Below are 24,405 nucleotides of genomic sequence, written 5' to 3' on the forward strand. Positions count from 1 at the left end.
CAACATCACTAATTATTAGAGAAATGCAAATCAAAACTATAATGAGGTATCCCCTCAGGTCAGAATGGCCATCACCAAAAAAATCTACAACCAATAAATGCTGAAGAGGATGTGGAAAAAAGGGAAATGTCTTCCGTTGCTGGTAGGAATGTAAATTGATACAGCCACTATGGAGAAGAGTACAGAGATTCCTTAAGAAACTAGGAATAAAACTGCCATATGACCCGCAACCCCACTACTGGGCATATACCCTGAGAAAACCATAATTAAAAAGACACAGGTACCTCAATGTTCACAGCAGCACAATTTACAATAACCAGGATATGGAAGCAACCTAGATGTCCATCTACAAATGAGTGTATAAGGAAGTTATGGTACATATGCAGTGGAACATTACTCAACCACAAAAGGAACGAATCTGAATGAGTTGAGGTGAGACACACTGACCTAGAGCCTATTATACACAGTGAAGCTGAGTCAGAAAAAAAATTTTTTTTGTATATTAATGCATATATATGGAGTCTAGGAAAAAATGGTAACGATGGACCTATTTTCTGGACTTGTGGACACAGCAGGTGAAGGAAAGTAGGACAAACTGAGTGAGTAGCATTGACACGTGTACACTACCTTGTGTAAAACCGAGAGCTAGTGAGAAGCTGCGTGTGGGCACAGACAGCTCAGCTCAGCATCCCGAAAACCTAGACGGGTGGGATGGGGGTGGCGGAGGGAGGCTCCGGAGGGAGGCGATTATGCACACTAACAGTGAGTCACACTGCTGTACAGAAGAAACCAACACAACATCGTAAGCCAACTATCCTCCAGTTAAATGTTTAAGATTACTTGATAGAAGTTATGAAAAATATAAAACAAAAATGTATGTATAAATGGAGGAACAGGTCAGTCTTCTCACTGGACAGTTCAACACTGTAAAATGTTAATATTCTTCAAAGTGATCTGTACATTTGACAAAACCAAATCAAAATGCTACAGTTTGGGGTGTGTGTATGTGTATGAACTGATAAGTTGATTCTAAAACTTACATGGAAAAACATCCCAAGAATGGCCAAAGCAATCCTGAAAACAATGCTTTTGGAAGACCTGCACTACTAGATATCAAGACCCATTATAACAGTATAATACGAAGACAATACGGTATTGGCACAATGGCAAACAGAACGATGAAACAGAACAGAGATTCCATAAACAAACTCTCACATATAACTCTCGCATACAACTACTTAATTTATAGTGAAGGTGACGACATAATGCACTAGGAAAAGGAAGGCATGACCTACAAATAGTGCTGGGTCAACTGGAGATACATATTTTTTCAATGAAAACAAAATCTCATACCAAAATCAACTGCCAACAGACTGCATCTCAATGTGAAAGGTAAAAGAAGAAGCCCTTTAGATGAAAATACACAGAAAAACATTTTTAAGACATTGAATCCAGAAATATAATCAAATAGGATTCAAAAAGCACTCACCTTAAAGAAAAAAAACTGAAGCTGGACTCCAATAAAATACATTACAGCTCAACAAAAAGACATCATAGACTCTGCCATGTTTCTATACTGCCTTTTTTCTTGTGAAAGTGAAAGAGTTAGTTGCTCAGTTGTGTCAGACCTTTTGCAACCCTGTGGACTGTAGCCCACCAGGATCCTCGGTCCATGAAATTCTACAGGCAAGAATAATGGAGTGTGTTGCCATTCCCTTCTCCAGGGGATCTTCCCGAACCAGGGATTGAACCTGGGTCTCCTGCATTGCAGGCAGATTCTTTACCACCTGAATCACCAGGAAAGCCATCAGGGAAGCCCAAATAAAAATTTTTCTTTTTTAGATTTCCCAAACATTTGTCTATTTTAATAACGTGTTTACAAAGAACTAATTTGGAGTTTTATGTATCAAATCTATTTTTCTTAATTTTTTTTCTAAATCCTTATTTTGTATTTACTTAGTCTCCAGATTGATTTTCAATCTTTTCACTTTCAAATTTTCCTTTGGGGATTCCTTTAGTGACACTTCCATTAGGTTTGATAAACTCTTGTTCATTTCTAAATGGTTTGTAATTTACAACTGCAACAACAGATACATGATTTATTTGGGGGTTTTTTTGGTTGTTAATTTTTAATTTGAGTTTTCTTTGTAGACTTCCAAATTATCAAATCATTGATTTCCTGGAAAACTGCATAATTATTTTACAAGATTATTAATGATTATGAAATTGGAATAATTATGTTATTAGTTATTCAAATACTGTTTTCTTAATCTACAAACAGTGAGTTTATCAATGTCTTTCTGTATTTTTAACAGTTCTGCTCTTATGTATTTGGACAATATTAGCACATAAAGATTCATGACATTTGAAAGATGGTACCTCTTTATCAAAATTAAATCTTTTTTCTTCCCTTTAATGCTTCTGTTCAGTTCAGTCGCTCAGTCATGTCTGACTCTTTGTGACTCAATGGACTGCAGCACACCAGGCTTCCCTGTCCATCACCAACCCCCAGAGCTTGCTCAAACTCCTGTCCATTAAGTTGGTAATGCCATCCAACCATCTCATCTTCTGTCATCCCCATCTTCTGCTGCCTTTAATCCTTTTCAGCATCAGGGTCTTCTCCAATGATTCAGTTCTTTGCATCAGGTGGCCAAAGTATTGAAGTTTCAGCTTCAAAATCAATCCTTCCAATGAATATTCAGGACTGATCTCCTTTAGGATGGACTGGTAGGATCTCCTTGCAGACCAAGGGACTCTCAGGAATCTTCAACAGCACAGTTCAAAAGCATCAATTCTTCGGCACTCAGCTTTCTTTATAGTCCAACTCTCACATCCATACATGACCACTGGAAAAACCATAGCTTTGACCTTTGTCAGCAAAGTAATGTCTCTGCTTTTTAATATGCTGTCTAGGTTGGTCATAATTTTTCTTCCAAGGAGCAAGCATCTTTTAATTTCATGGCTGCAGTCACCGTCCGCGGTGATTTTGGAGCCCAAAAAAATAAAGTCTCTCACTGTTTCCATTGTTTCCCCATCTATTTGCCATGAAGTGATGGGACCAGATGCCATGATCTTAGTTTTCTGAATGTTGAACTTTAAGCCAACTTTTTTACTCTCCTCTTTCACTTCATCAAGAGGCTCTTTAGTTCTTCACTTTCTGCCATAAGGGTGGTATCATCTGTGTATCTTTTGCAGCTTAAATTTTGTCAGGTACTAATTTTACCATATCTACTTTTGTGTGTGTGTCATATTTGCCTTTTTCTATTTCATTATTTCAACCTTTGATGTCATTTTAAGTGCCTCATGAAAAGGTGTGCTAGATTTGCAGACCTCTGTGTTTGTATAATTCTAATCTAAGAATCTATTTTCTTGAATTCAAACCTTCGTATTTACTAAGCATTCATGAACTTACAACTGCCATATGTTTATCATTAATTAACTTTGGTTTTATTTTGATCAAAGTTGTATATGTATAAAGTTTGTCAAATAGTTCTACAAGACTGTTATCTACCTTCCCCCTCCCCCAGACAAAAGGTAACAATTCCCCAACACTCAACCCTTTGTATTTCCTGCTCCACAGAGGTAATCACATTTTTTTTCTACTCTTAATTCAGTCTCTTGGTATTTAGTTTTATGTCATTCCCAACCCTTTGCAAAACAAATGAAAAAATAACAGAATTTAGCCAAAAGAGAGATGATAAATACTTTAGAAATCTGAGACTTGGTGAACCACAATTTACACAGGCTGTAACGTTCTTGTCTTCTCGTCTGAAATGTTCATCTCTCTTGTCAAATAAAATATCAAAGAAAGCAGTTCAATTCTAATTACAGTCTCCTGGAAAAGACAATGGCATCCCACTCCAGTACTCTTGCCTGGAAAATCCCATGGACGGAGGAGCCTGGTAGGCTGCAGTCCATGGGGTCATGAAGAGTCGGACACGACTGAGCCACCTCACTTTCACTTTTCACTTTCATGCACTGGAGAAGGCAATGACAACCCATTCTAGTGTTCTTGCTTGGAGAATTCCAGGGACGGCGAAGCCTGGTGGGCTGCCGTCTGTGAGGTCGCACAGAGTTGGACACGACTGAAGCAACTTAGCAGCAGCAACAGAGAAATATAGCTGAACCAAACCAAGCAAGGACAGAAAAATCCAGTCAAATGGAGAGTCATTTATTATGTGTATATTGTCATAATGTTTCTAACGCTCGGAATCTGTAGCCTCCCTTGGGGCATGAGGCTTCAAGCAGCTAGCACTGACTTCTTTCAGAGGAATACTTAGCCTTTTAAGACTAAATTATGTGTATTTAAAAACTGGAGCTTTGGGGATGCACTGTAATCAACCTAATAACGTTTTCACACCTCAAAATTTAGAGTCCCAAGACGTAGCATTAGGAATACAAGTTTCAAATTGCTAGTAGCGTTTTGGTTACTGAAGGACTCTAGTAGGGATTGGTTATTAAAAGGTAAGAGGCTGTTAAGGCTTGATGTTGCTTATCCTTTGGAGAATAGAAGATACAGCACAGAACCATGTGCTACAGAACTACGCAGCATACAAAATGCTGGCACAGGGCTATGATGTCTATACGTCAGTCAATAGTGACTAGGCCCTAGCAATGGTTTAAAATGGTTTATATTTAAGTATTCCCATTTGCTCCACGGGAATTTGGGATTCCCTGGTGGCTCAGACGGTAAAGTGTCTGCCTGCAATGTGGGGGACCTGGGTTCAACCCCTGGGTCAGAAGATCCCCTGGAGAAGGAAATGGCAGCCCACTCCAGTATTGTTGCATGGAAAATCCCATGGACGGAGGAGCCTGGTAGGCTACAGTCCATGGGGTCGCACAGAGTCAGACATGACTGAGCGACTTCACTCACTTTATTTGCTCCATGAAATTTTTTTCCCTAGTTCCAGGATCTCAAAGCTAAATTAGATGCAAGAACCCAACTGTTTAGAGCAGCTATTTCCTTAGGGCACACCATCTGTTTACAATGCACTGCCAATTCTGAGTCTGTTGACCCTTTAAGAGTATCCTGACTCCTAAAACCCAATTTATTAAAACTCCCTCCTTCCCCTTCTCCTACCATAAGGAAAGGGTAGGCTGGATCTGACAAAATTTAAGTGTTATATGAGAAAGAGTGGAAAGACCCCAACTAAAAGAATACTGATAAGGCCATATTTGTTTTTTGTTTTTTTTTAAGGATAAGGTAGAAGAAAGAATTGCAATCTTGGGGAGAAAGATATATAAGAACAAATACTCAACTGATGTGGCCATGTTTGGGTGTTTGGTTTTTTTAAAGGTTAAGGTAGAAGAAACAACCGCAATCTTGGGGAGAACGATATGTAAGAACAAATACTCAAGATTATAAACTAAAATAAGAAAGAAAAGAACAAAAGTGAAATTTACCATGGAAAGTGAGAAAGTGAAACAACAGAAAGAAGAAAAATGATGAAAGTCATAGACAGTGCTAATTGTGTTAACTGGCTTGTTCGTTGGTGAGCACTTTCAAATCTGCAGCGTCTGCAGTTTAAGAAAGGAGGGAGATAGAGTAAAGAAAGAAAAGAACAGGAAAACGTGAGACAGACCTGCGGTTCTCACTCCCTGAAGAATGTCAAGGAAAGGGCCTAGAGGAGTCTGGACCCCCTGTTGTTTTATTTCCTTTGGCTGTAGCAAATACTGCTGATTTGTCTGTGTTCAGAGACACAGATATCTGGGGTGAGGAGATCATTTTTTTTTTTTAGCTCCCCCCTCCAACATTATGAACATTTTCAAACATTCAGAAAAGTTGACAGAAATGTGAACGCCTCTATACTTAACATTTAAATTCCATAACAACTACTATTTTGTTATATTAATTTTATCATTATTTATCCATCTATGCATCTATCTCGGAGAAGGCAATGGCACCCCACTCCAGTACTCTTGCCTGGAAAATCCCATGGATGGAGGAGCCTAGTGGGCTGCAGTCCATGGGGTCACTAAGAGTCAGACACGACTGAGCGACTTCACTTTCATGCATCGGAGAAGGAAATGGCAACCCAATCCAGTGTTCTTGCCTGGAGAATCCCAGGGACGGGGGAGCCTGGTGGGCTGCCGTCTATGGGGTCGCACAGAGTCGGACACGACTGAAGTGACTTAGCAGCAGCATCTATCTGTTAAGGGTCCGATTTGATAGTATTTAAAGAAATCTTCCCTGGTGACTCAGTGGTAAAATATCTGCCTGCTAATGCAGGAGACACTGGAGACACAGGTTCGATCCCTGGGTTAGGAAGACGAGTAGAAAATGGCAACCCACGCCAGTGTTCTTCCCTGGAAAATTCCATGGACAGAGGAGGAGTCTGGCAGGCTACAGTCCCTGGGGTCACAGAGTTGGACACAACTGAGCACGCACACCACACCAAAAAAACCTTCCACAAATTAGACATTAAAAAAAAAAAATCATTCTCCCTAACGGAGGCTTGAGTCAGAAAAGGGATGCTAAATGAAACTGCAGGTGAGGAGGCAGCTGGACTCCTGTTCAGTCATTAGCTGAATTATTATCCTGAAATCATTCTGCTTATCCTGAAAGGCCACATAATGTCTGAGCTTCAGACATTCCTCACTTATAAAGTTAGACAAAATGATAATCATGGTCTCATGGTCCTTCTTTAGTCTAAAACTTCTACGATTCTATGAAAAACAATTTTCCTAATATTAACTATCATTTACTTCATGTTTTCTAAGTGCCAGGAGGGATGCTCCAAGCTTAGGAGTACAATCTCATTTAACCTTCACAGGTTCCTTACAATTGCTGAGATGCCACACTCATGAAACCTGTCACCTGTTTTAGCAACATGCAGTCAGCCCGACCTATTTCCAGCTGCACTTCCTCTCCTCATGCTCAGTGTCTCTGACCAGCATCAACTGTGCATGGAACCAGCTGGAACTAGCAATCAGAAATTAGCTCTCCTCATTGAGAAACATGAGCAAACTCTAACCCCTGCTCTGTAATTCTTCTCCAAATGTGAAGTGAGATAAAACAGCTAAAACTACATTAGCTTGTTTATTTTGGTAAAATAATTACATATAATTATGTTGAAGGAAATCTACAATACACAATCTTGGTGTTTTTATTTAAATCTGTTGTACACTGAATAACAAAATTTAAATGTCAGTTTTTCAATTGGAGCAAGTACCCAAATCAACAGCCATGTGCTAAACAAAGAGACTCAATTAGAGCACATTATGGTCTGGTTTGGGAATGAATACATCTAGGGGAAAAAAATAGCCCCATACACATATTGTGTGTGTGTGCATGTGCACACGTGCGTGTGTATAAATGAAAAGCCACCGTTACTGCTTTTATCTCTATATTCCTCTTCAGGTTTAACTATCTCTTTCATGTTCAATGGTCCCAAATATGTATATTAGTCCTCATTTCCAGTTAAAAAAAAAATTTGCTTTTGCTTTTTCCCATGGGAGCTATTTGTATTTCCATGCATACTGAAAGATCTTACACTGGAGAAATGTAACAGGACGCCTGCACAAGGTGTCCCAGAACTATAAATATACACCATTATGTAATCAGTGAGGGTCACACCTAGGAAATCCAGATGGGATGGTTATCCTAAGCAAGTGAACAAAAATAAGGAGGTTCAGCCCTATTGGTTAAAACAAGGAAACGCTGAAACAGGCCTAAGTAACTCAGCAACTGCAGAGTAAGCAAGGAAAGTGATCTACTCAAGTCATGGAAACTCATAAACTCAAATTCTTCCCTTTTTTCCCAGTGCCTCTTAAACAAAGCCCTTTTGGGCTTCCCTGGTGGCTCAGCTGGTAAAGAATCCACCTGCAACACAGGAGACCTAGGTTTGATCCCTGGGTTCGGCAGATCCCCTCTAGAAGGGAATGGCTACCCACTCCAGCATTCTGGCCTGGAGAATTCCATGGATTATATATAGTCCATGGGGTCATAAAGAGTCAGACACAACTAAGTGACTTTCACCTTCTTATACAAAAACTTCTATAATAAATTCTGCTAAAGAGCATGGAGAAACTGTTTTCTCCAGTTAAATAATCATGTCTCTAACCAAAGAATGCAACTTATGGTAACATGTGTCAGTATCTTTTACATGAATATTGAGGTTACTATACAACCAACACATGTAGGGCCATGATCTCCAGGGGTAAGCTCAGTCTCTCCTGAAGGAAGTCATCATTCCTATAATTCATCACCCAGAAAGGAGGCAGCTCTTCAAACAAGAAACCCAAGCAGAGACAGTCTGTGGACCCTGCTGTCTTGGGCCTATGGGAAGAGAGGTAAATATCCGGCTTTGTTCACCTGGTGGCAGTACTCAGACTCTGTCTGCCGAACGGAGACAGCCAAAAGATAAGGACCTGAAGACAAAGTCTTTATAAACCAGGATGAACAGTTTTATGTTGCTTTCCATCCATTACCCTCTAGCTTTTAGGAAAGCTTGATTTAAACATCCCAGTCTTACATCAGCTGTTGCACCGGAATTAAGGCAAAACTAGTGTGTCCTTAAGAGTAGAGAAGAAAAATGGGAGCAGCAGCACTCAAGTAAATGCTCCAGCATGTTAAAGAGGAGGCTGAGAGCAAGGGTCAGGGCTGCCAGATCCATGGAACTCTTACACTTGAAGCTACTCCCTGCTTTGCATTCTGCATGTTTGGGAACTCTATTTTATTAATGAAGGTGGCAGCCTCCTCATGTGTTCTCAACTATAGGCAATGAGATCTATATAAGCTCTCAGGTTCCCGTATGGCCCTCACGGCTAGAAAACTCAAAGCTAATTATTAGCTCTACTGCTAACACTTTCCTCAGGTGAAAAAGTTATGGTTAATTGTTCTCCTTATTTCCCCCTTTTACTTACTGGTTCTTATCTTTTTGATCACTAGCTTTGGTCTTACTGCATGTATTTTTATTTCAAGCTTCCTAAATCCTTTTATGGAAAATGGCCAGAGGACAAGCCAAGCACTGAATCAATTTTTCCCAAACAGTAAGTTACAAAAGGTGCTCATCTTGAAGTCATGAATGCTAGGGAAGTGGAGAGCCTGTACGCTGGCTAAAAACAGCAAGGAAGCCTGGACTACAACTCTAAGAGTTCTGGAGTAGAAAAAGAGCTTGGATGTAATCAATTCCATCCTCTCACATAATGCAAGAAATGTTTTCTACAACTTCTGGACAGGAGGTTATCTCTGCCTACCACCTCTGCCTGAACATTTCCAGTGACAGGGAACGTAGTACCTTGTAATGTTTCACTTTATGACTGCTCCCTATTGATATAATGTCCTTTCTTATACTGAGTGAAATCTGCTTCTCAGTCTACCAGTTAATCACAACTCTTCATTACAGAGATATATATTTCCTCTTCCAAAAGACATTCCTCCACTTATCTAAATGTATAAGTCTCATTTATTGATATTTATCAGTATCAGGCTATCTGCCAGGTACTCTAAATATGGACCTGCAACCCAGGAGGAAACAATATAACATGAACTGAGCGAGGCTCCAGATCTAAGCTAGGAATTCAGGGTCAAAATACTTAAGGTGGTTTGAGGGGCATAAGAATCCACAAGAATGAGATGGAAGCCAAATGCTGATATCATTTCTCTCCCAAAGGTCCTCTCCCATTCCAACCATCTTTCAGTCTTTTATGGATTCCACCTACTGAACCATTTCACTTGCCTATCCTATTTTCACCTCAAACTCAACATGCTCAAACCAGAATTCATTTCTCTTCAATCTTTCTCTCACCAAATTCCTTACTAGTTAAAGGAATGATCTAGATATAAAAACCCCTGGAATCATTTATTTTTATATCATGGAGTCCTTCTAAACACCAGTACTCCACCTTTTTACAATTAAGAGCTACTTCCTTAAATATTCAATAAATGTTTACTGAGTATCTATGATGCACCAGGCACTTTCTTTGCACTTGAGATAAACTGATGAACAAAACAAAAAATAGCCACTTTCATGTCTTATATCCTAGTAGTTAGAAGGAAACAATAAACACAGTAAATCAGTAAGTATCATACATAAACAGTATTTTAGAAGGCAGTGTTAAAAAAAGAAAAAGAAAAGATAACGGCTGTTACAGAAGTGTGGTCAGGGTTAGCCTCTTTGGGAAAAAGGTGACATGTGATCAAAAACATAGAAGAAGTGAGGGAGGAGGCCACGCAGATACATGAGGGACAGTCATGCAAATTCCCTACTACTAGCTCCTCCTGTTTCTTTGAAACGTCACAAAGCCATTCCCAAGGTCATCATACCTACTCCAAAACTCCTAGGTAGCCACCCTGCTCCATTTCCTCTTTGGTATAGTTAGACATTCTTTTTCCACATTAAAATTATTAAAACCATCCACCTGATTTTCAAGGCTCATAATTCTCTTGAGCCTACTCATAATGTAAACATCATGAATTTCCATTCCTCCCCCTTAAATTCTTGAAATTCAGCAGGCTCCTTCTTCACTCACATCATCCTCCCCTACCCAGGAGTGTTTTCCCTCTGCCCGTCATCCTGTCTAAACCATCCCTGTCCTGCAAGGCATGAGATCAAGTACCATCACCTCTATTAAGCAGCCCAAGAAGTTCTATTACTGAATCTGGATTCATCATTATTACCCCAGCATCATACTCCTTGAAAGCAAGTGCACCTCTTTTTCTGTATTTCCACTGTGTTGACCATTACTAAATATGTGCTTGTTTTAAATGAGCTATTTCTTCTTCAAGTCAAAGTTCTGCCATCTTAAAAACATATTTATTAGTTTTGATAAACTACTAAAACGGAATGGGAAGAATAAGCCAAATGTTAATAACGGATAATGATAGCTTTTTTCTTTTCTCTGACTCAAATTTTCAGGTCTGTGTCTATGTTAATTTGAGAAGCATAAGAGTTTGCTATGACTATAAATAAATCAACACAAATAGTGAATGATCAATTATCACTAGACTCACTGGAGAAATTAAAATTATCTATGTCAAAGACTGCAAGATCTGAGTAACCTGCAGTTTCAAAGAGGCGAACTGTAATAAAGACCAGGGAATCCCATAATAAAGACAAAGTGAAGCAAATTCTCATGGTTTAAAAAAAAAATCCTTCCTGACACAGTGACCATAACAAGGTATTTACTGTGTATGAAAGCAGCATGATGTAGAGGAGAGTCCACACTCTGAAAAGCTCAAATACAGGCTCCACTCATTAACACCATGACCTCAGTTTCCTGGTCTGTAAAATGGAAACACAGAAGCTCTATTTACCAAAGTTCATCGATACAAACTAAGTTCCAATCTAAGCAAAATCCCAACAACTCTGCCTACTCAGGCAGATGGAGTTAATGGTAATTAATACACAATCATTTGAGTCTCAGTGGTTGGATTACTGTTAGTCATTATCTATTCCTTCTGAAGGGATAAGTCATTATCTGTTCCTTCCTTCCTTCCTTTTACAAATGTGTTTATGATTAAAATATTAATGACAAAATGTTAACATCTTTGAAAATTATTTAAGAAAACTGAAAAGAATCCTGGGTTAAAACCAATGTCATACAAATCTACAGTTATCTGCGGAGCACTGGTCACTGGACTTGGGGACAAATGGACTTAAAAAGACTCTTCTGGAAATTAACTGGTACATAGTAAGAAGTTTTTGTATTATTACACAGCTATCACCTAAGGTTAGTTATGCGAATTAAATGAGACAAGGCAGGTAGAATTCCCAGCACATTCTTAAAATATGTTCCTTTCAGATTGATAAGATGATGCAAGGCCCACTAAACCTTTGAGAAATGTCAAAGCAACCTGTTTGTATATCATGTAAGTCATAATTTAATTTATAAATCATTCTTTATGATGTTTATTGCTCTCAGATTGCCAAACTGAGAAAGAAGGTTTCTAAAGGCCAGATCTATAAAACTGGACCCATAAAACCCATAAAACCAATCAGGCTTACTCCTCTAGCATTTGAGAAAGTTTCTAAGGCAAAAAGCCTACAAGTCAATCAATCCTAAGTTCATACCAGAAAAAGGTAACCGTAAGAAACCTACTTGCACTATCTGGACTGAAACTGTACAGCTATACCTGGATTTAATTCAGAGTAGCAGCAAATCTTAATATTTATGGAGACTGCTTGGATTTGATACTGAGAAAATTACATTAAGAAAGGCATTAAATGTTACCCTAAGTATTGGAGTTAGGCTGGGTCAAGACAGACTATACATTTTTAGAAGATTCCAAAAGTTTTCTTGAGCCAGTTCTATGGGACAAGGCACGAAAATTTCTGAGAAACATGCCAGCATCTGCTCTCAGTTTCCAGAACCAGGAAGCAAAGATGTGATCCAATCACATGATATCAAACCACAGTCTATCTGTTCAGAGAAAGTTGCATTATACAATCCACAACCAAGAAGAACAGCAAAAGGCATGAGGTTTTTTGACATGTGCAGGGGATTCTGTGGTTTGAAAAGATATGTTCTCACATCAAAAGGGCAATCCATTGGATACTAGCATTTTCAAAACCCACTTCATTAGACATGAACATATCTGATACAATACAGCACTACTGAGTTCAGGTAATTGTTCCAAATAGGCCTAGGAGTTTTCAGCTAAAGTCTTCACAGGAGCAGCCTTCCCCACAAGAAAATTGGTTTCCCTTTTGCTTATTTTTAACATATCAGTTCCCCATTTAATTTCAACAACAAAGCAGATCCTGGCGTTCCAGTGGTTAAAACTCTGCACTTCCACTGCAAGGGGCATGGGTTTGATCCCTGGTCAGGGAACTAAGATCCTGCAGGCCAAGTGGAAAAAAAAACAAAATAAAAATAAAACGTATTTACAACATATTACCCATTAAAAAATGTTGTTTTTTTTTTAAAAAGAGTTCATCTAAAATTCTAAACCTAACCATCATGTACTACAAGGCCTACACCCCACTTCAATTAACCCAAAATTTCTTCCAAATTAATATGTCTACATTTCTCAATCAACAAACACTACACCAGGTCCTCTTTTTATTTTTTTTCCAGCAGTATAAAAAAGATACTGACATTCTCTTGAGGCCTTTATAACCTATAATTATTCCCCCTCTCTCCCACCTTCAGAATTCACTTTTCTTAAGCTCTGTGAAATTCAAGGTAACTTCACTTAGGAAAGTACTCCATTAACTCTGTTCCTCCCTGATCCAAGTCCTTCACATCTTAAAATGCCATACAGGACACAAGATCCAGGATCAGAAAAATCAAAATTCCTGTTCTGGTTCTTCCCTATCCTGAAAAATTCACCTAACCCATGTTTTTCCATCTGTAAAGTGAGTGACTTATGACTTTCAACATTCGAATGCCTAGCCCTAGTGGGCATCCTATTACATTATTCTCTCTTATCCCACTTATATTTCATTTCTGCTTCAGTCACATATTAGAGAATTTTTAGAATTGGGGAATAAATAATAGTGTTTAATATATCGAAACCCCACATTTTAGAATAAGGAAATTATAAATATAGAGTAACTTGCTAGGCAGACAATAAAAGCTTTTGCTTCCTGCCCTAGGGGAGTTGGGGGACATAGTTTACAAAGAGAGAGTTTAACACTAATCACATTCCCCACTCAGCCTCAATAAATTCCAGCTTCCCTTCAAAGTCAGTTTAAGTCCTGAAGTGTCCAGGAAGCCTCCCTCCCCCAGTCACTTCAGCCTAGACTACTCACTTCCCTCTGAATACTGATGCCTCTCTGCAGGGGTGATATTAAAAGTATTAACAACCAGCACCACAGTGGGATCAACCAATCAGAAAGGATGTCTGACCAATCAAAACACAGGTGGCCCAGTGGGAATTTCTGGCTGAACATCAGCCCTCCTATTAATAACAATACAAAACAGCAACCTCAAACTCTAATACCATTTTCTCATTCGATCTCCACAATCTCAAACTAGGCAAAGTAGGTATCATCCCCGTTTTCTGCATAACTAGAAGGTACATGACTTTTCTGATTATACACAGAATTCTCAATACTGTATAAACTGTACTTACATATAACAGTATAATTACTAAAGGAATACTCAAGTCAAATAGAATTCACTTAATCAACAAGTACTTAAATGGAACAGAATATAAAACATAGTGCTAGGTTCTAATACCAAAAGGAAATTAAATGCATGACCCTTGCCCTCTGGGTACTTATAACATGTTCAAGAGAATATTTAAGGTGTAAGGTGGTAGAAACAGAAAACACAAAGTGTAAGTTCCATGCAGTTCAGGCAAATAGTTCACAAACTAAAACAGTATAGGAAGTCAGGACTAAAAACTTCTCACACTCACAAAAGTCAGGAGTGGGTGGGAAAACACAAAATACTGGAATCGAGGGTTTGCAGTAGCAGGATGAGAGATTTCTAGCTGGATACAGAAATGGCCCTAATCATAAGCCTCAGGTACTGCTCTAAGCACTGAATACAAATGGGAAATCTTGGAAACCCCTTGTGGGGATGGTTGAAGAAGGTTAGCTTGGCAGCAGCCTACAGAAAAGCCTAGGTGAGAGAAACTCTGGAAAGCAAATGCATTTGAGGGATAATAGGCAGGACTAAACCTGACAGCTGCATGTGAAGAAAGGAAGATACATTCAAGAGGCATTAATGTAAACAATAGTTGGGCTTGGGCATGTTTTCGAAGAAAAAGTTACAAAATGACAGGAAGCTAAAGCATGGGAAATCTATGTAAACATAATGGTACTAAACTGTGTACCAAGGACAAGGGACCAATCTCCCCAAAGAAATCTATGTTGGACAGAGCAGAAGGTGGGCAGAAAAATATAAAACTGATACTCAGACAATAAGGAACAAATGCAGACTCTTAAAAATGAAGGTCAAATTATTTAAAAAAAAAAAAAAGGTGTGTATTTATTTGGCTGCACTGGGTCTTAGCTGCATCTTGTGGGATCTAGCTCCCTGACCAGGGATCAAACCCCAGGCCCCTGCATTGGGAGCTCGGAGTCCCAGCCACTGGACCACCAGGGAAGTCCCTCAATTTATAAATTTTAAAGAGCATTTGAGCATCTTCAGAAGGTATAAAAGGATGAATGGAAACATCAACGTCACCTAGGAGAGCAGGCAGACCAGTTGAGACTTAAGGATAATAGTGCCTGGATCAGCTTTGTATTGAATGCATGCCAGAGTAGTCTGTAAGCTCCTTCAGGGCATGAACTGGGCAATGCTTTGTGTATATAGTAAGCTCAATTCTGTTATTTGAATACATGAACACATTCTGTGCTAAGCTAAGTGGAAAAGATAGAACTATGCTATCTGAGTTAATTAGTGGTGTGGAAATGTTACTTGATGCATAATTATACTGATTCTCCTACCTATCCACCTATCTATCTTGCCCCCCTTCTCAGGCAATGTCAAAAATCTGTTTCCTCAAAGGTAGGCCTAGCCTGAAGGGACTATAAGAATGTACTCGAAGGGAATTTCCTGGCAGTCCAGTGGTTAGGACTCCACGCTTCTACTGCAGGGGGAACTAAGATCCTGCATGCCATGCAGTGTGGCCAAAAAAAAAAAAAGTACTTGGAGTCAGAAAGAAGCCAAATTGGTTTTCTAATTTTGAGGACAAAAATCTAAAAATGAATATGGGCAATGCCAGACAGGTATATATATTAAAGTGTATAGGTTTTGGAACCCCTGAAACCTTTGCTGCAAATCTTAAATCCAGCTTTTAGCAACTGAGTACTTATCCTCTTCACACCTGTTTTCTCTTCTGTAAAATGGGGCAAACGCCACCAGCCCTCAGGGTTTAGTTGTGAGGATCAGATAATGTACTTTGGTGTATTTTATGCCTCTGTATCATAATAAGCTCTTAATAGACAATAGCTATTAATAATAACTGGCACCCTAAGTCTTGAAATGTTTTTAAAACACTGTGTTCAATTAGAGAAATAAAAATGTATTCACTTTATTTTAGTTGCTTTCACTAAGGCTCTACATCTCAGTTTTTAGTAGTACAGTTTGAATGCTAACAAAGTTTTTCACTCCCCCTTCCATTGGGTAGGTGATGACCACATACCCCATCCTGATTTAATATTTTGGAAAACATAACACTGTCCCTCGAAACCAGCCTCACAGACGACCGATTCAAACTACTGTCACTCAAGAGATGGAACCTCTCTATCGATGTTCCTTCGAGGAAATAAAATCGTTTGATCAATTCAGAGTCATTTCCATTCAAACATTCCAAACCCCGCAGAGTGAGCAAACGTTCAAGTTTCTACTACCAAAACAATCCGCAGCCTTCTGGTGAGTGGATTTCACTTCTGCGTTCCCCAGACGCACGAAAGAAACATTCCACACATCTTAGTGCCTCCTTGTCCTCACACAAAGCTTCGCAGCAGCTCCTCTTCCAAAGCCACCCCCGGCTGGAGAAGCAGCCCCACTCGGCCGGGTCAAGCCGATGTCAAAGGCCAGGCAGGCCTCGCTGACCCCAAGGGTCTCTGCCACACACATCCCCTCCCATTGCTGGGGGAGGCCTGGAGGCTCAGAGCGCACACCCCGCCCTGGAAGCTTCCTCCGACCCCCTAACCCCGCCAGGGCCCCCGATGCCTGGAGGACCAACTCGATCAGGGTGCGGTGCCTGGGACAACGCCACGCAGCGCCTCGCGGGAACCGGGGAGCAGCCCCAGCTCTGCCGGTCTCGGCCAGTCTCACACCCTCCGCCCCTCGGCCCGCGCCCACTCGCTCCCCAGAGGGCAGCCCAGGACCCCGGACGGCTTCGCCCGACGCCACCTCCCCGTGAAGAGCCAGCAGCCGCGGCGGCTGCGGGCTGCCAGGCACGTTCACCCGCGCTCAGACCCACGCCTCTGCCCCGCCTCCGCTGCCCGCCCGCGACTCGCGAGGCGGCGGCCAGACCAGGAAAGCCCGGCCCGGGTGCCGCCACCTGCGCCCCCGGCCCCGCGCCATGTTTGAGAAAGAGAAGGAGTGAGCCAGAGGCCGGGCCCGGCCCGCGCACCCCGAAGCTTCCCGCCAGCCCTGCCGCGCCACTACTCACCCGTTGCCTCCGGGACCAGCGTGGCCGCCGCCGCCAGCATGAGGAGGAGCAGCCGGGGACGCGGAGTAGCGGCCACTGCCTCCATAGTCCCGCTGCCACTGCCTGTGGCCCGGCCCGGCCCGGCCGCCGCCTTGCCTCAACAAGCCTCGCCTCGCCCCACCTCCCCTGCCGCGGCGGCGGCCTTGCTTCGGCCCTTTGTAACTGCTCGGGGGCTGCCAGTCCATTGGCTGCAGGGCTCCCGCCGGCCCCGCCTCCGCGCCGTCTGCGAACTGCAGAGCCGGACCCAAGCCGAAACCCCGCCCACGTGCCCGCTGGGAAGCCAATCCGGAGCCGCAGGCGCCGGGCTGCTGGCCACGCCCCCAGACTCCCCCGGGGTCGAAGAGACAGACCCCTGCCCCAGTCGGAGCCGCTGGGAGCTAGAAGGCCGGGTGGGGGCAGGGTCTAGCGAGCCTGGCACAGCCTTACCTCCAGCCACAGAGGGCGAGGGCTAGACGATGGGTGTGTCTGGGTGTGAGTTGGTTTCGGAAAAAGGCTGTGGCAGCTCAAAGCTCTATTCTTCTAGCCTTTTTTCTTCTCATTTAAGATCTGGTACTGAGCCTGACCCCGATTCACAGTCCTGCACCGTCAATCCCCCACACATTCACCCAGATCCTTAGTATCGTCGGGCAGGCTTCAACTTCCCCTTTCCAGATCCACGCCTCAACTTTCAACACCATCCCCCCACCCCAAGATCCTACCTCAGTGCTTTTCAGATACGACCCAATCTCCTGTTTCCTTCCACTGTCATTGTCCACCCCAAACCTAGATTACCCTCACCCCGCAAAAAAAAAAAAAAAAAAACAACAACAACTAAAGAAAGTCTCCAAATCCTGGCCTCAGATCCGCCTCAGACACAGATCCCGAGCTCAGACACACCCCCGAATTGACTCCCGCCTCTCTCCGGAATTCAGAGCTGAGCCAGACAGGACTCCAAACCACACTCCTTTCCCCTTCTCCCTTCCTGATCCAGGTGAGAAAGGGAAGGTTCCCACCCCCATCCCCCAAGGAGAGGGATTCCCCCTTCTTAGCAGGCAGCACCCCGGGAGCGGAGGAGGAGCAGTCATTACTTTGAGCTGCCTCTGACACGCCTGCACAATAATTCTGAGGTGTCACTAGAAACCTAAATAAACTCAGCTACGTTTTCATTCTGAATTCCTAATTTACTGTGAGACGCTCCACCCACCTTTCCTCTGGGACGCCAAAATGAGCTCCAGATTTGTAATTCTTCCTGTCAGACTAGTCCTCTCTTCAGACACAAACACAGCCGAGGAGGCTGTTACATAGAACAGAACATTTTTCCACAGAACCTTTCAGGGAGAAAATTTTATTTTCTGTGTGATTCGAACTTGAAATTAAATAAAGCCTTGGTAGCAGGAATCAGAACCAGCCTCTACTATCGATTTGTAAATTGGTTTAGGGCTACCGGGGTGAGCATTTTACAAGCCTGTGAAGACCTCCCTCCTGAGCAGTAAAGGGGCAGGGCGCGGGTGTTGGAACTGAGATCTGAGATGGGCACTATTCCCCTTCTGGCTTGAACACCTTTTTGAGCAAGCCAGTTAACCTTTCTGAGCCTCCATTTCATCATCTATAAAATGGAAATAATATCTATCTCCCAAGTTTTAGTGAAGAGACTATGTTAAGACTTGGGGGCTCCCCTTCTTCCCTCTGAAATTCTGCTGATAGACTTTCTCTCTGGACCCCTCACCTGCTCCTTTCCTCTGGGCAAGTAAGGAGCTGGTATACATACAAATATACATACACCAGACCACCTAACCAGGGATGTAGCTACTGCTGGAACCAAGGTCACAGCCTGCTCTCTGGCGCTGCCTGAGATCACCAGCAAGATGCTTTGTTCTTAGCTCCCTGCAGCAGGCAGAAGCCCAGAGAGTCTGTTCTGCCAGGGTCCAGCCCCAATCTGCTTTCTCAGTTCTGGTTTCTTCAGTGGAGACTTGGTGAGTCAATCAGGACTTTGTGACACCTGCAGTCTCGAGACTTCTTTTTTTGCTGCTCTACTCTCAATATCTTACTTAAGATAAACACTCAAGAGATACTTACTGTGTGAATGAATGAATGATTTATCTCGGACAAGCAATTGTTCTTCTCTCATCATTGTTTTTCATCTCTAAAATGGAAATATAAGAATACCTTCCCCATTTATAAATAAAAGGGATCAAATCACATGTCTTAGGCCCCTTAAATGACGTAATGTGTCTGAACAGTGTCTGGAACATAGTAAATATTTAGTAATGTCATTTCCTTTGCCCATCCTATTCCAGTTCTGTGTGATTCTAATCAGCATTCACGTTCATAGTAATCCACGCTTTTGCCTTACAGAGCCTCAGTTAATCATTGTTGGGATATCTTCTGTGACGCACTTCCAGGTCCTTCACATTTTCCATGGAATTGAGTGTGTTTTTTAGGAAACTGAGGAACAGGAAGGAGAAACAGACTATTTTTAAATTTTGTTTTCCTGATATGTGGAGGAAATTTCCATGAGCCACAGATCCATAAATAAACTACATTAGAATGGAATGATAAATTATAAGTTTATAACCATGGTTCTCAAATTTAAAATGTCCCTCCAAATTACCAGGGGAGCTTTTTAAAATGCAGATTCCTGGTTTCAGTTCTGCTCCAGTTCATCTGAAGGAGGTCCAGAAGAGTCTGCATTTGTAATAAAGACCCCCAGGAGATTTAGCTGCTGGTGTCACCAGGTCATGCTTTAAAGGACACTTGGTTTAGGAAATGTGACCTTAAAATTTAATTTGAAAAATGCATGTGCTTATTTCACCTTTTGAAATAGGGTGGGCAATGGAAAGAAGGCTCTGCTGAAACTCTGGCTCTGGCATTTCCTAGATGTAGGATCTGTGCACTCTACCCGATCTCTCTGAGATTTTACATCACCCTGGTGTAAAATGAGATAATGACACTGACTCATATATTTGCTATATGGTCCAAATGTGTTCTTGCACATGAAGAATCTATGATGTGACTTCCCTTCACAGTTTCTATCGGCCCTGAAAAAGAAATACAATTTGTTCCCTCCAACGTTGTGCTTTAAAGGGGAAGAAAGTGAGGACCAGTCCTCCACTGAGTCATCTTCAGAGCTAAGACTTGGAGATTCTCACTCTAGTCCCTACACAATACTGTCTCTCCATCTTTATGCAGAGTACATCGCTTGCTTTGCTTTTCATCATTCTTCATGTAAAACGTTTTCTCTCAAGTAGAGAGCAGAGACTGCTAGTTGCCTAATCTACATCCATTCCCACATTCACTTTGTAACAGAATCCTCATTTCCTTTGGCAAAGCAGTTCACCTAACTAAAAATTTCCCAGGCTTGGCACCTAGATATGGTCATGTGACAGATTTCTGGCCAAAGAAATATAATCAGAAGTCTACCAAGTAGAGCTTCTGGCAAAGATGTTGTTTTCCTCATAAAGAAGAGACAGACATACCACATTCTCACCCTCTTTCTGCCTGGAACACAGTTGCAATGCCTAGAAGTGCAGCAGCCATCTTGTGAATGTCAGGATGATGGCCGTGACTAGAAATAATGAAGAGGAAAATAAAAGACAGTCTGGGTCCTTGATAAATTCCTTAAGCAACTGTACCAACTCTGAAATGAGAAAAATAAACATCTTTTTTAAAACTCTAGAACACTTCAGTTCTAGTCCTATGCTATCTATTGCTAGATATTTTCTTTCTATCTTAATTTTTAACTCACAACACATTATCGATTTATACCATTATTGAAAGTGAAAGTCACTTAGTCGTGTCCAAATCTTTGCCACTCCAAAGACTATACAGTCCATGGAATTCTCCAGGCCAGAATACTGGCGTGGGTAGCCTTTCCCTTCTCCAGGGGATCTTCCCACACCAGGGATTGAACCCAGGTGTCCTGCATTGCAGGCAAATTCTTCCCCAGCTGAGCCACAAGGGAAGCCCATACCATTCATTATTATCTATTGCTAACTCTTGGTGCTCTGAACTAAATGACAAATCACCTCAAAACTTAGAGGCTTAGCATAGTAATCATGTATTATTTCTCACCAGTGGGTAGAAGAAGGCAGTGGGTAGGCTGGGCAGTGATTCTGATGTAGGCCAATTTAAGCAGATCTCAGCTGAGCTCACATATGAATCGCTGTCAGGTGGCAAATCAACTTGATGCCGAAAAGATCTATAATAATCTCAATCACTCTTCTATGTGGTTTTTAATCCTAACAGGCTAGCCTAAGCTTGTTAACACGACAGTTTAGGGGTCCAAAATAGCTTTTAAATGGAAGTTTACAACTAGCACAACATAATTTCTGCCTCGTCCCATTGGTTTGGCCATGAATTAGGCCAAACCCAAATTCAAAAGGTGGAAAAATAGATTCCATCTCTTGATATAAGGGGATGCAAAACCAGATTGCAAAGGGGCGTGGAGACCAAGAGAGGAATAGGTGTGGCCATTTTAAAAACATTTTTACCACCTTTTCTGATCTTCATTTCTTTTTACAGCTAGATTTTTCCATCTCAGGTCACCTTCATTCTGCCTGAAGCATATATTTTTGAATTCCCTTTAGTGAGAGTTGAGTAGCGGCAAACAATTTTGGTTTTCTTTTGACTGAAATGTCTATATTTAATCTTTATTGTCGAACAGTGTTTTCACTGGATGTAGAATTCTAGGGTGATAATTGTTTTCTCTCAACAATTGAAGACATCATCCCACTGTCTCTGGCTTCCATTGCTGTTTTTATGAAATCAGATATTAGTTGATTTCTCCTTTGTAGGTAAGCTATCTTTTCTCTCTGCATTTTAAATATATTTTAGAAATAAAATATTTATAATAAACAAAAATTATAAATAATTTGTTGACTCATTGAAAAAATGTCTTTCCTCATAAAACTACACTGGTAATTTTGTCAAAAATAACTTGATTGTAGTTTATTTCTGGACCTTCTTTTCTTTTACAGGGGTTTATTTGTCTATCTTAGTGCCAATATCACTAGTAGGTCTTAAAATCTTGTACCATTAGCTCTCCAACTTTGTTCTTCTTCAATGTTGTTTTGCCCATTCTAAGACCTACACAGTTCCAAGTAAATTTTAATAATAGCTTGTCAATATCTACACAAAACCCTGCTAGAATTTTTATTGGAGTTGCCTTGAGTCTATAAATCAATTTTAGGAGAATGTACATCTTTATAATATTGATTATTCTAATTTGTGATTATGGTATATTTCCCTATTCAAAGTCTTTCATTTCTCTCAACAACTTTTTTTATTTCCAACAATGTTTTGTAGTTTTTTACTGGTAGGAGCCTTTTGTAACATTTATTAAATTTATTTCTAGGTAAGTTTTTACATTATTGTAAGTAGAGTTAATTTTTTTTTTTTTTTTTTTTTTTGCTGTGCCACACAACTTGAAGGATTTTCTTTCCCTGACCAGGGATTGAACCTGGGCCCTCAGCAGTGAAAGCACCAAGATCTAACCACTGGACCACTAGGGAATTTACTGGAATTAATTACTAAATTTCATTTTCTAATTGTTATTTCCATTAAGTTTTCATTTTCATTTTCTTTTTCATTTGTAGAAGTTCTATTTGGACCTTGTCTAAATCTGCTTGATCTTTCCTTATAGTTCCTCATTTCCAACATGTTTTTCAAGTTGATCTTTTCTCAAAAAACAATATAGCAATCATAGTTATTTCAGAGTTTTGTTTGTGTATGATATTTCCAGTATTTGAATTCTTGTGGGTTTATTTCTGCAGTCTGGTTTTTTCTCATTTATAGCGCCTCTGTGTGAGGATCGTTTCTTTTTATTGAAAGCTGTGTTTTTCCCTGAGATTTTATTTGTGGAAATTCTTTAAGGTCTGAGATAAAGGTAGGTTCCTCTATCAAAGATTGGCACTAGTTCTTGCCACCTACACCACTACCAGTCTCGGATTAACCTAACAAAGTATTGGCTCGAGTGTTGGAGGTGGAGGGTGGTTTGTTGTTTACTATTTAGAATACGCAGGTAGTATGAAATTGGGCCTCAAGCTACATGAGGGACAGATTGTGGTCCCAGATGCTCAGTAATGACATTAATTTCCCTTTTTCGTTCAGGACCTAGGGTCTTGCAACTCCCTGATGGTTAAGGTGGTTAATAACTATTTCCAGTTTATACAATCTGGAAGTGTAGGCATTTGGGGGTCTCACCTTTATGGGCGAAGTGTCCAGATGCCTTGGATGGCCCTGATCTCTGTACTTCATGATTCTGTGTCCTCTGTGAGGCCCAACAGAAGCTCAAGTCCACCTGGTTCAACCAATGCCCTCAGAGCCACAGCCAGTGTGGTCCTTCTTTCACTGCAGGATGCAGCATGCTTGGGGCTGGTGCATGGGGATGACCCAGAAAGATGTTATGGGGAGGGAGGTGGGAGGGGGGTTCATGTTTGGGAATGCATGTAAGAATTAAAGATTTTAAAATTTAAAAAATAAAAAACTAAAAATTAAAAAATAAATAAATAAATAAATAAAAAAAAAAAAAAAAAAAGAACTCGCTTAGGGTTTTGGCCTGAACCTCTTATTTTCTTGCCAACTCAGAAATGCACTTAGGAAGATATATTTTCTCTGCATTTGAAATTTTTTCCTTAGGAGGGTCAATCCACTAGTTATCAGGAATGGAGTTCCTACTGCCTAACATCCTACAGCAGAGAAGGCAATGGCACCCCACTCCAGTACTCTTGCCTGGAAAATCCCATGGATGGAGGAGCCTGGTGGGCTGCAGTCCACGGGGTTGCGAAGAGTCGGGCACAACTGAGCGACTTCACTTTCACTTTTCACTTTCATGCATTGGAGAAGGAAATGGCAACCCACTCCAGTGTTCTTGCCCGGAGAATCCCAGGGACGGGGGAGCCTGCTGGGCTGCTGTCTATGGGGTCGCGCAGAGTTGGACACGACTGAAGCGACTTAGCAGCAGCAGCAGCAACATCCTACAAATACCTTAAAAATCACTATCCAGTTATCTCTTATCTGTTAGAACAAAATACAGTCGTAACTGTTATAGATCTCACAGGATTTCAAACAAAAGTTGTTTTGCAATACAGAATGTGAACAACCAGCTTCTGGCAGCCTCTCTACCGCTTCTCAAACATTCAAAATATGTTCACAGGCTGTCTCTCCACTCGCCTCTGTCAAGCTGGTTCCCCCAAATGCTTGGGTTACTTTTAAGAAAATGTTTTGTTTTCTGTTTTGTATTGTTTTGTTTCCTATTGGACCTTCATTATGAAAGTCTTATTTTAAACACACTACTGACAAAGAATTGCCCCATGAAAACTTTCTCTGCTTTGAAATTTTTATTTTTTTTAATTTAGATTAATTCAATA

The 24,405-nt window shown here is 41.1% G+C and overlaps 1 protein-coding gene across 2 annotated transcripts in view; it reads right to left on the reverse strand.

Moving 5' to 3' along the window:
• TGFBR1 (transforming growth factor beta receptor 1) overlaps positions 1-17,223 on the reverse strand; it is a 69,950-nt gene extending 52,727 nt beyond the window's left edge. For both annotated transcript variants that reach the window (XM_069576071.1, XM_069576070.1), the window contains exon 1: positions 17,021-17,223. In XM_069576071.1, the coding sequence (XP_069432172.1) occupies positions 17,021-17,105 (85 nt within the window). In that variant the 5' untranslated portion in view covers positions 17,106-17,223. The remainder of the gene's footprint in view (positions 1-17,020) is intronic.
• Positions 17,224-24,405: the final 7,182 nt, after the last annotated feature.

The sequence above is a fragment of the Ovis canadensis genome, chromosome 2 (assembly GCF_042477335.2).
Source record: "Ovis canadensis isolate MfBH-ARS-UI-01 breed Bighorn chromosome 2, ARS-UI_OviCan_v2, whole genome shotgun sequence".
Taxonomy (NCBI): Eukaryota; Metazoa; Chordata; class Mammalia; order Artiodactyla; family Bovidae; genus Ovis; species Ovis canadensis.